The sequence below is a fragment of the Gavia stellata genome, chromosome 10 (assembly GCF_030936135.1).
Source record: "Gavia stellata isolate bGavSte3 chromosome 10, bGavSte3.hap2, whole genome shotgun sequence".
Classification (NCBI taxonomy): domain Eukaryota; kingdom Metazoa; phylum Chordata; class Aves; order Gaviiformes; family Gaviidae; genus Gavia; species Gavia stellata.
Window position 1 is genome coordinate 23,412,050 of NC_082603.1, and position 13,245 is coordinate 23,425,294.

General features: G+C 37.2%; 1 protein-coding gene across 1 annotated transcript in view; it reads right to left on the bottom strand.

The window, feature by feature from the left end:
• Positions 1-1,982: 1,982 nt before the first annotated feature.
• The window catches only part of ST6GALNAC3 (ST6 N-acetylgalactosaminide alpha-2,6-sialyltransferase 3), a 133,497-nt gene continuing 122,234 nt past the window's right edge, over positions 1,983-13,245 (bottom strand). The window contains exons 4-5 of the mRNA XM_059822174.1: positions 3,779-3,886; positions 1,983-2,169 (exon numbers count right to left, since the gene is read on the bottom strand). Of these exons, the coding sequence (XP_059678157.1) occupies positions 1,983-2,169; positions 3,779-3,886 (295 nt within the window). The remainder of the gene's footprint in view (positions 2,170-3,778; positions 3,887-13,245) is intronic.

Sequence of the window (13,245 nt, forward strand, 5' to 3'; positions counted from 1 at the left end):
TTTGAAAATAGGTGTTTATCCAGGATCATAAGCATGGCCCCAGTCTTTGTCTGACAACCAGCACGAACACTTACAGCACTAAAGTAAGCAGTGAAAGCTGAGCTATATTAAAAATAAAATCAGAAAGCTGCATTTACAGTAGAAAATAGAAGGGGCAAGAGAGATGATACCCTGGCATCACCTACCAACAGGAACAAGAAACCAATGATCAGGAGGAGAAACACTGGTAAAGAGATTTCCTCCCCATCCTAAGAGTTGCAGCTGCTGTTGAGAGAATATATATGCCATGAATATATAAAATATAGATTTATATGTACAAATATACAATAGGAAAGAGTCAGTATACAAATACTTACTTACATGTAAAAATAGCTGTTTACTTTCCCCTTTTCATGATTTACAAAAGCATACAAAGTTTCCTGTTGGTTAATGTTTAAGCAGTGTGAGTAAACCCTGTGTGTCATGTTCCACACGTAATTCTTTCAAGTGTTCACAGTATTGGCTATTACAGTGTTGAATCTGACATTCCAGATGTTAAAATATTTGTAGGACACAGTCTAAAATTAAAGCATTAATTTAAATACAGCTTAAATAAAATTCACATGTGTAGTTGAATTATGGTCATATTACAAGTTAGTCTGCTGAAGTTGAAAACTTTCCATGAGAGTAAGCTTGGAAACACATATTTCAACTAGAGATGAGTATATTTTAAAATTCTTGAACTGCCTCTTGATGTGCAGATAATACTGCGAGGTGGTGAGTTCCTTCAACTCCATCTGAAGCAATGCAAGCTGAGAGAACTCAGTATTACAAATTATCCTCAGTAGGAAAGTGGATGCACAGAACAATTCGCCATCAGATCCAGACACTCTGTCACTTTCTTCAAATACCCAACAGACAAGAATAAATGACAGGTACCATTGTTACTGTGTTAAGAATAAATGCTCTGTAGCATTCTTCATCAGGAAAGTGCTTTATGGACTTAAATTAGCCCTCACAACTCCCTTGTGAGGTAGATAGATACTATCCCTGTTTTTAAAGATGGAGAAACTGGAGATTTAAAATAAATTATGATGGCTGCATGGGAAATACTGTCAAAATACAGGTATTTGGATGTTGGAGCAACTCAAAGGCACAACTGGAGTAAATGGAGATGTTCATGAGACAACTTTACACTAACCAGCTTGGGTACTGACAGCAGGCTTGGTACAACAGCCAAAGGTTCAGCATGGGCTGCAAAACACAGTCTTTGCTAAGTGCCATGCTGCTGGACCTAAACTGTTGGGCAACAGCCTCAAAAAGTACAAAACACATCATCCGAGATGGTGCAGCCTGACCAGGCTGGAAGGAAGCTGCATTTCAGAAGAATTAATCAGAAACCTTAAGTAAATAATACCTTCTCATGTGAGAGTTGTGTGCAGTTCAAGAACCGTGTTTAGCTCATCCCTAATTTTACCATATATGCAAGTGCTCACATATATCAATGTGTTCAGGTGTTTTTTAAAATTTACTCACTCATAGACCTTGGAGGTCTATATTTTTTGTCATATTTCTTTTGTGGAAAATTTCTACAAATACCACAAATGGAACTAGTGCTGCAGTACTGCAAATGAGCTACAAACATTAATTTTAATTAACTAAGGTGATGGACAAGTTTTAAAGGACCACCATACTCTCTGTGTGCACCTGTATGTACAGGAAATCTCACCTGTCTTTAACTGCTAACTGCCTTGAAGTAAAATCCAGTTAAAGTATAAAGTGCATTGTGTGGAGTAAAACCATAAGAAATAATGAACAATGTGCCTGCCTTCCACAGATCGATTAATTTTGCTTAACAGCTGAACCATCACCCTCTTTCTTTGTCTTCTAGTTTTTAGTTTGGTTTACCTAGGCTGAGAAAGGCCTGCCAGATGTAAGCAAAATTATTGTAAACTGAGAAATTTTTGTAATATGCTGTTAAAGGAGAGTTAAGAAAACCAGTATCAAGACACTGTCCAGTTGGGGTGTGTAAATACTATTGTGTGCTTCTTGGCCCATTTAGCAAATACTTTCTTTTCCGTGATAAACCTATGGCCTCCATATGGAGCATTTTCATGTAGAAAATATTCCTCACACTCATCTCGTCCTGGCTCGTAATAGTGGTAGGGAACTTTATGAAAGCCTTCTGACCTAGGGAAAAAAAAGATACACTTCAGTATTATTTCCAAGAAAAACATTAATATATACTGCACCTGAATTCACTAAAATCCTTTCCATGTGTCAGGACCTGAGTTCCTTTGCTAAATTGTGTAAGGGCTTTCATTACAGCAAGATTTTCCTGTAGAAAATGAAACTATGTGTATCTCAAAATACACTGATCTTATCAGTCAGTAAGAAGCTGATGGGCTGGTTCTTACCGGTACTGCACATTTTGTTTAACCTGGGAGAACTCAGTCCACAAGGCTCCATCCCTAAGCAAAGTCTTCTCATTGTATAGTCCCAACTCTTGAAACTGGTTCTTGAACTGGCTGAATAAGGCAGCTTTAAGAATAATATACATTGTAAGTAGGTAATGCAGTCAGAATTGCAGCTTCAAGGAAACCCATCCTTCTCTGCTGCCAACAGGCTGAAGTGCTATCATGCTGTTAACTGGTTTTACATCAGGGCTATGCAATGCCAGCTTGGCTGAACTCTGTGAGGACAGCTTTAGTCCTGTCACCCCTCATCTCAGGGCGCCTGCGTCTACTGTGTTTTCATAAACAAAGAGCAACATATGTTCGTTCCATCTGGATGACTCACTCACTCAGTGAGATCTGCAAGTTCTAAAAAGTCAGTCTCTAATGTTAAGATACCCTAATTAAACAGCTGTGACTCAAATTCTTTTTTTTTTTTTTTTTTTTTTTTTTTTTTAGTCTGCAAGGAATGAGTCCCACACTGGAGTAACATAGAATGTGGAGTGAGGGTCTGCACAAAGACTTTACTCTAGGAGCTGAGGACCCACTGGACCAGTTACATGCAAGACTTGAACCAGCCTGGGTACAGCAGAATAGATTTGTACTAGTATCATACATTGTTTATGACATTTCCTGCTTTTCTGAATGAGGAATAGTTTAATTTTATATTTTGCTACCACATACTGTAGATTAAAGCATTTAACTTGGACTTGTAAAAACTGTGTTTACAGTTACACTTCTGACAATAGGATTAATCCGTTGTCACTGTAAGACCGCAAACAGTAGTTGGTCGGAATTTATGTCAGTTTACTGTGATAAAGCTCGCAGGACTTGTTTTATTATCTAATTAGAAACCCCCCTACTACTCAAAACAAGCCATATATAACCTAGAAAGTCCAAGCAGGTTGCTCAATGGTGGTGAAATGTAATTTCAGGTAACTATCCTGGGCTAATCAGGTTCTTTCACTTTCAGGTGTATTTGGTATTCAGAGAACTAATACATTAGTATTTCCTCTTTAGATTTGTTTCAGCAGTGGAAGTTAGTACATTTTGTCAGAAGAGTATGAACATACTTTGTTTCCAGCTAATTCAGAAACTGCAAAAGATCTTTGATTAAAAATAGTTCCTTAGGACATCTGATGTTAGATTTTGTAAATGTTTTTATTTTATCAACAGCAAATGCCTTATCAGGACTAAATATGCTGACAATAGTGTCATATCAATGCAAAACACTGGGAAATGACTACCTGATCTATTTTTTGGATTTATGATATTAAAATCAGTTGTGAAATTTTGACAAGACATCAGAATTGTAGATGCATGAAAATAATTTCCTGTGATCTTACTTGCAGTAGGTGTCATTTATCATCCCATAGACGTGAATTCCATAGCAGGCATCCATAGCCAAAATTAAGGTAAACCAACCCGTACTGAGATATGAACCTGACTGGACTCTGTAAAAATACAACATACACAAAACAAATTGCAATGAGAAATTATCAACAGTTTATCAAAGAAGTATAATCTATTACCTGGGACAAAAGGCATTAAGCAACTTGACAATCTGTCAAAACCATACAATTATTTTGAATTATTTATAGATATGTTCTTATTCTTGCCAGCTTGGGGCCTCAAGCTATTGTCCACAGAAAAAATACCATGTTAAATATCTGAAGTCAAACAGTGCATCTCCCATAAGGCAGAAAATAATTTATTTTTACATCTGAAAGATAGCAATTAGTAGAGTGTGTAAAATGAGATAAAGTTCACTAAAAAGCAAACTACTGGCAGAGTTTGTGCTGTGTGCATGTGAGTATGCACCATCCTCTTCCACAAACAAAATCTTAATCTGCAGTGGGCTATCCTCAGCTTGAAAATTCACATAGTAATGAAACTTTTAAGGACATTTGGGTAGAATACCATCTTCTACAAGGCTTTGAAAAACAAAATTCTGTGCATATCCCTTTACGTAAGTTTGTGTTATCATTCTTTAAGATAAAACAGCAGAGAAAGAAATACAAGAGGACAGTGCCCAGATTGATAACCTTTGCTCAAATAACTAGTTGCATTAAATCAGTCCAAAAGTGTTACCGGCTTGAGCGAGAACAAATGACATGTAAGGATTTGGCTCACACATTGGCTATGTGAGCAAACGTGTGCATTGTTAATTGCATACCAAATCCTGTTCACTGTACTCATGCAAGTGTTACCAATGGGGGACTGGGATTCAACAGAGCTACCCGTGTGATCTGGGCAAGCAAGACTTACTGCTTTAAAACCTCGTAATAAGAACACACTTAGCCCTCATTGCTTACAAACTGCTTGAAGTCCAGCTTTGTGCATGTATTGCTTTCAGTTTGACTGAAATAAATGAAAATAATTACCTTAAAATTATAAATAACTTGTCAAATTTCCAAAGAAAGCTATCACAAAAGTCATAAATCCATCTTAATAGAGCTCCGACTTTGGCTCAGTTTGAGACAGTTGTGTGTGAGTGAGAGGGGGGACAACTTAGCTTTATGCCACATCTTTTAGCTCTTAGCTTTTGGGTACAGCAGGGAGCAGTCTGTTCTCCATCATAAGTTAAAGTAGCCTAAGATTTGCACACAATTAAGTTTTGCTGCAAAAGAACTCCCAAATATGACTATGTGCGAATCAGTTATCCCCATCAACAAAATCTTCTGAAAACATTTTCATCCTGGGGTAGGAATAAAGCTTTCATGTGGGAAAAAGAAAAATCATATAGCAACTTATACAGCCTATAAAACCCAAGTTTCCTGCGAGGCAGAAAAACCAACCTCAGGTGTTTCTTCCTGGTTCAGAGCAAGAACATACTACAGTCTCCTGCCTCCTGGGTAAATCTGCCAATCAGTGGCTTTTGGCTCAGATTCTTTGTTACTTCCTTGCTCTTTCTTGTTGAAGTTTGACTAAATACTAATTAAGATGATGGGTGAAAAAGTAGTTGTACAACCTTTATAATGACATTTACCTGACACATACAGGACTAAGATTCAAATTTCTTCTCTGATGACTACTTTATTATGGATAGTAGAAATGCTCCAAGAGCTTTACATTCATAAAGAAACTCCAGTTCACTCCAGTTTAAACAAATCTTACTTTTTTTAGTGAAAAACAATTACCTCAATTTCCAGAGAGTTTTATTGTACTCAAGAACACTCAAAGTAGTTTGGGCTACATCGTCTATTTCTTGCCCATGTCTATCATCCTTCATGGGTTAGCTGGTGTGAACTTCTATCCCTACCTTTCCTGAAATGTCCTTTTCCTTGGGGAAACTCCTAAGTATCTGTTTAGCTGCTTTTGTAAGGGACCATTCTGGAAACGATAAATAAAGGGTTAACTTAGCACTGAAGAATGACAAGTGGGAACAAAAAGCAGGGTGTCAAATAACCATATTTAGTTAGGTGGACACCAACTATAATTGTGCTTCTTTACTTGACACCTTTATAGCCACAAAACTGTACATCTGTTTATCTGTCCTGTTAGGATCTTCAGTTCTTCAAACAGAATGTTCTCTATTGTCTAGCAAAGAGAATTCCCAATCCGATTCATGTTATTTCAGAGTAACATTCTTTCATGATAATAAGCTGCATTGCTTCTAACTTGCTTTCTGCTCTTGCACCAGAAGAACACTAGCCTTGAACTTTTAAAGCCATTTGGAATCATAATAAGCATTTATAAGAACACTATGAAGATCAGGACTCTTCTGATAATGGAGGTTTATATTGGAGTACTATATTGACAGTAGCATCTGAAATTTGCTATAGTCAGGAGGAAAAAGGAATTTTAAAGAAGAATTAATCAATATTTCATGTCTTGTTTTAACACCATTGGACCTTAGTCCTCTCATCCATATACTACACTGGCAGAATAAATAAAAACAGTAGAGTGAATTCCCAGATACCTTCCCTAAGAGATGAAGTACATGACAGAATACAGACTAAATACTTTAAAACAAAGCACTTGCATTCCTCCCATTTTTTCCTCTGAAGATACATAGAGATACGAGGAAATATAGTTAAGCAGTGGGGATTCTGGATGATTTGGTAACACCTTAGAATGCAATCTGATACCGTAAACATACTTTCAACATTCTAATGAAAGCAATATTAGAAATGTGAAAACAATTTTAGCTGTCCCCAAAAAGTCATAAATCTCTGAGTACCTTTTAAAATATCATCCCATAAAACTGTAGGGCAAAGCAATGTCTCAGCCCTTGCTATTCTGCTAACACTGTGCACTCAATTTCTTTACCTACAGGAGAGTTTTACGTGTTTTTTGGCCACGGCTTTTTGAGAGTTAGAAAGAGTTCCTCTTGTTACTGTAATTGCATTCAAATTCCAAATTTTACACACTGAAAAGAAAAGAATCCTCCATTTATGTGTAGCACAAGGCTATGTTACTGCACAAATCCGAGGGAAGGAGGACATTAATCACAAAATGGGGAAAACAGGAGTTTGTTCAACATCATACGTAGAACTACTATAGGCAAATCTATTGTTACATATGTGTGTGCAGCAAATCCAAAATTGTTCCCTATGGCTCACAGTGACTTTTTCTTATATTCTAAAATTAATGGGGCATCAGATCTAGGCAGGAAATTGTCTCAACGGCTCAGGAGAAAATAATGCACTATTTTTCAAAAAATGCATTTAAAAAGAAGATGGTTTTGCTTTCAAGACATGATTTACAGCTGGATGCAGAAGTAAAAAGGCAATGCTCACAAAAAGGTACTTTGTCTGTTTGTCTTGAAAATGAAAGCTTATTTTGCATACTTCCTACATTATTAGGATTCTTAAAGAAATGTTAGTTATTGGAATGTAATTCATTCTGCTAAATACCATCCAGCATTTTAGAAAAGTACATAGGCATATGCTTAACATTAAACACATGAAAAGACCAATGGAATGAACTTAATTAAGATGCTTGAAACAAAGTATATGCTTGCCTATCTTGCTCTTGGTGAAGGTTTAAGTGCTTAAAATGTCATTATTTCATCTCAGAAAATAAAAGTAAGCTCCAAGATAATAATTATTTGCAAGTTTCAAGTACCAAAACATAGAATTTGCATTTTTAGTAATGCTTTCCATAAACTCCAGTAGAAAGAACTGACTATAGTTTCTCACAGCACCTTAAAAAGGAGACTTGCCTTCTATATTTAGAAGGAAATGGTAAAAAACATGTTTAGGATTGCTAGAATTGTAATGTGTGATACTTAAAGCTTTAATTAAAAATTAATTTAAAATAAAAGCAATTAGAGAGGGTTCTTTAGCCTTAGCTTTCCAATATTCTACAAAAAGCATAAGAAATTGATGTAAAGAAGATGGAATAGAGAGTGCCCCATAAAAATGTTGGTGACTGAAATTCATCTTCTTTGACATCTATAACCATGCTTTGATGTAGGCTAAATGAAGGAAATACTAGTTTCTTCTCTCATCAGGGGAAAATGGAGCAACATCAAATATTTTCTTAATGATCAAGGGCAGGTGAGTTCAAATCAAGTAAAAGTTTTGTTGTCACTTGAGTTCTGATTTTACCATAGAATTCCAGGAAGTTCTTTTCTTTGTTCAATTGTTCCAGGATTTTTTATGTGCACAATCAATTCTAGCTCTATGGTTCAATGGACTGTAATTTCCAGTGGAGACCTTAGCGGTAAAAAAATAAAAATGAAAAAAAGAGTTTGTTAAGGTGGAGATGATCTGTAGACAAGCAATTTCATGTCAATCTGATTGCAGAAAAGAATTTAGAAGCCTATTTTTTAATTCTTTACTGGAGGAAATTAGAGAGCATAAAAGGTCAATTAAGAGTGTTAATTAAGATGAAAAACGAAGAAATTTAGGACTTCAGGAAGCTATTAAGTAACAGAGAGCTTGCCAAAAGCATTAACTAGACACTTTTCGTTTTTTGCCTAATTTCAAAATATCGCAGTAAAACAAAATTCAACAATGACAGATTGAAATGACAAGATTCTTCAGGCCAATTAATTGATAAAAAAATTTATCTTTTCATAAAAATTTATCTTTTCATAAAGGCTGTTTGTAGACTCTAATCCTCAGATGACCCTTCTACCAAACTACTGAATCAGCAGCAGCTTTATTTGCAGCAGTTTGTCAGGCCCCTTGATTAATAAATAAGTATAAATAAGGGTATTGGTCTAAACAAACTAAGAGACCTGTAATCCACAGAGTGGAGGCTTCACAATGTGAGAAGTCCTTCCAATATGCTAAAAGATTTGTAAAAATGATTAAAAAAAAAAAGAAATATTTTCAAGAACTGTGTCAAGATTACCTTACACTGTGTTCAGGTAGACATGTCTCTAGTACTTATTTGTATCCACAGTGCATCAAGATACCGTTACTCTTCTGGGAGGGGGTCAGTATATTCCGGTTTTGCCTGGCTCTCTGCCACTCGCCCTCTGTCAGCCTTGTCTGTGACTGACCCTCGGGAATGAGGGTAGAAGGTACATGTCCCCCTCTGCACTCCTTTGTTAAAGACAACCAGCTCTTTTTCTCCCTGGGTTACTGTAGGTTTTTGCATTGCTGAATAATGGTATGTTTCCTTACAACTAAAAATATGGAAAATTTATCTATCAGCACAAACTGGTGATCCATTACTTAATTCCATACTAAACAAATTAATGCTATCATTGTACTTATGTTGACTGAGATTTCTCTTTTTTTCTGAGGAAGCATCTCTCAATATAGCTGCTGAACAACTCTTCTTTGCCAAATTAAATGCCCACGTTCTCCAAGTCACAGGTTTGGTCTATGCCTTCCTCTTCATATCAAAAGTAGACTTGTAAATGACAGATTGGAATGAGCTGGCAGAAAAATGCCCCCACCTCTGAGAAAACACCAAGGCTCATTTTCGTAGCACCTCTCCTTTGAGGAGCAGATACACTTAAGCCAAAAAGCTGTTTCCTTCAGAGGCAAAAAGGAAATACATTTGGTACAGGAGAAGGGTAAGGCTCTAAATGCTGAAGAGTATTAGCACCAGCCTAGATTTAATTCTGTTTCCTGTAAGACTCAGTGCATTGTTGCTAATAATTTCATTATATACTTTCTGCAGAAAAAATAGCACAAGAAAAGCAATGAAGACACAAGCACAGAGAATTGATTTCACCTGGTAAAAATTGTTGCTATTTCTGCATTATAAAGACACCAGTTAGGCAGTTGTTTATCATAATGATTCATTCTTTTGTACATGTGTGTGCATGCATGTGCTTGCTTTGCATTCCATAATGATGCAGGATGTGTGATAATAAACACCCATGCCCCTCTAGCAGTGAGCAGACTGTGTCACACATTCAAAGGCCCACATGGTGCTTCAGGTCATTCTGAAAAGTGAAACATTTCTATATGGACAGATGTTTTATTATCCATCATGTATGGTTTTACACAAAGCTTAAACAAGTGAAATGTGTTAAGAACAGCACAGATCACATTCCAGATTCAGATAGTGGCTGTGCCCACCAAGATATAACTAGGAATGGAGAAGTGATGCACTCCTGCCAGCCCAAACTCTTGGTAGATCATCCTTACTGTGAATCCTGAAAATAAACTGCAGTCAGGTGGCATACTGTCCAATTAATCTCCAGAAATATAAGTTTTCTATCTATATTAATACTGCATCAATGGAACACAGAGGACAAGAGTCCATTTCAGTTGAATTTGCTACAAACCTGCAGTAAAGGCTACTCCTAGGTCACAAACTAGCGCATGAGAATCTCCTCTCACAATCTGATTTAAAAAGAGATGTAACAATTAATAAATCCTATGTCAAAATGGCCTTTGAAAAAAGACAGGAAGGACACTTCTGAATGATCACCAAAGGAACAGAGAAATGATGGCTTTCTATTTAACTGCATCTAATTTTAAAAAAGCAAACAAAACAACTATTTGACTTTCTATTTACAATTTTTGGCAAGAAATGCAAAAATTATATTAGAAATAAGGAAGAATCTGTTACTGCAATTACTGAAATCCATGTGGTATCTGCTTGGGTATGTCATTTATGCATACAGTTCCAATCTTTGTGTTATGTACATATTTTTTTACTTCTTTCCTCTCTTTCTCTGCTCTATTCAATATATGCATGGAAACTTGAAACAAAGGGGGGGGGGGGGGGGAAAAGGCAGCTTAAAGAAATTGCCTTCTGCTGCCCAGGCTTCTGTAGTTTCCTTTTTTCTCATTCCTTGACCTGACTTTGATGCACCTCAGCTCAGTCGTGAACTCAAGCAACAAGAGAAGGAAATTATTTCATCCGGGCAGAGAGGGCTCCTTTAGCTGCCGGGCAGCTGAGCTCAGAGAAAAGGAGAATTCCTGTTTATCAAGAGTAATCATAGAGGTCCATCTTGCTTCAAAGCACACAGAAAAGAAACAAGACTAAAGAATTATAATTGTAAACCCTGACTTCCAGCCGATATATATATGTGTGTGTGTGTGTGTGTGTGTGTATTATTTTGAGGTGATTCTCATGCAGGAAAAGCTGTGCTAATCTTTTCAAGTTGAATGGCATCCCCATAGAGAACAAGAGTTGCTAGCTAAAGTTCTTAGAGCTGTTGGACTTCTGCAGCTTGCACTGACTCTTCAGATACAAATTGTGCTCTTGGTGCAAACTGTTTACAGAACAGTAAATCCCAATCCCAATCTTTTTTTCTTCCCCACTCTCTTCTCCAATCCTCCTGTTTCCAGAAATACATATTCTCTTGATTTCTCTTGAATCAAGAATTCTTTATTTCCCTTTCTTAAGTACAAATTGTGGTCTGAGGCGCAGCCCATGGTATTGCATGCACTAGTTGTTAGTAGATGCCTTTTGTAAGTGCCCTGGTTGCAGCTGCCACCTGGGATCTGAATTCAAGCAGTTTATGCATGATTACCAATAATCTTGACCCACTGGAGGTGTATTGTGCAGAAAGAGAAGTGTATGGCTCCACACATCTCCATTTGCACTTGGATTTCATTGATGAGCAATTGGATGTTTAAATCAGAAGAGGATCCACAGAAGTATGGACCATTACAACCATGCAATTATGTTTGGAACAAAGGGAAACTGAATTCACATAAGCAGATTTGAGGGCTAAGCTGTTGGCATCTTTACACAGCCATTTTTCTCTTCAAAAATCACCTGAGTAAAATTCACTCCACCCTTAGGAAGACTGAGCTTATCAGGAAATGCAACTCTTCTGGTCTATGCCAGCATAACACTTGCTCCACAGTACAATTACTTATGCTTGCAGTGGTTGAAACAAATGGGAGGTAATGCCAAATCTGCTTTCCCTGGACAGTACTCAAGCCTGCAAGTTAGTTGTGGCACCATGGTGTACTCCTATCCCACCGTTCTCCAGTTTCCATTGGCCTATGCTAGGTCGAAGACTTACTGCAACCCTTGATGGCTGTGACAAAGGGGGTGACAGCTGAAACCTTGACACAAGTTTCACGACTTGTGCCACGGGCCTCTATAGGGCAGCTTTATGTGCTCTTCACCAGTAGCTGCATCCAGTTTGCTGCTCACTGGTTCATTTTCCCACAGAATTAAAGGGAGTAGAGAAGGATTTAGATTTTCATCCCTGGTAACCAAAAATGAATCAAAACTCAAAAGTGTGCCAAGTGGAAATAAAAAAAGACAACAGTGACTTTTTCCTGTGTCTACATTTAAATCAATACGTGCTGTCTTGGATCTGCACATTTTTCTCCAGGAAGGATGTAAACTAAACAGAGCTGCAGTTAATCCAGGATCCCCGAAGAGAATTAATTAAGCAGGCTTTCCCATCCTTTTCTTTTGGTATTAAAGGACACTTACTACTCCTAGCTGCATATTTTAGTGAAATCTATTGTAGGTGAATACAGAAGAAATTTCTTGATTAGCTCTCACCTTGTCAAGACAAGATACTTGGAGCTCATTTAACTTCGGCTGAAAGCAGCTTACATTTTTCATAAAAACATTTTCTATTAGGTGGGGGTTTTATGTTTAAAGCAAAAAATATGAGACAACTTTCTAAAGGTGCACATTGTATGTCTGTGACGTTGGGATGTGAGCAGAGGCTTTTATAAAGGCATTTTGTTTTACTGCTATGGTTAAAATGAAAGAACAGCTAGCACGAGTCTGTACCCTAACTCTGTTCATTTGAGTGGGGAGAACACTGGACCAGATACTCAGCTGACAGAAACCACACTGATGTACATCAGCTGATAACCTTTTACTTTTTCTACAATCTGCAGTCATTGTGTTAATTCAATCACTACCTCTTTGATGTTAATGTGGAAGGGAAGGCAGTGTTACATTTTTCTCCATACATTTCACATTTATCTGAGAACTTTGCTTTTCACCAGGATGGATGCTCATCCAAAGAAAGCTTATGGAGGGCCAGCCATAATATTAATGGGAAGCTCCATTTCTGAAAGGAAAATATTCACTGAAAAAAGAGAACTCAAACCCCACAGATAAGGCCTTCATCGGTGCATATTCCCCTATCAACAACTTGTTTCTCCCCAGCTGTGGTATTCATAAGAGTGTTTCCAGGTATTCTAAAATTAATTCCTAATTTGTTGCTAAATTACTCACTGATTATTTACGTTATAGTAGCACTGCAAATCCTCGCTGTGTAAGGCATTATACATCCACATGTGACAGTCCTTGACCCAAAGAGCGTAACTATCACGTAATCAAGAGAAACAGACTCTTTGGAAACTGTTAGGGATATCCTTAACCCTAGTTCTCACAGGGAACTGATGCATACTGAGATTTCCTCCCTTACATTTAAGGCATGTGTATAAGTAGTAAATTAACATGCATG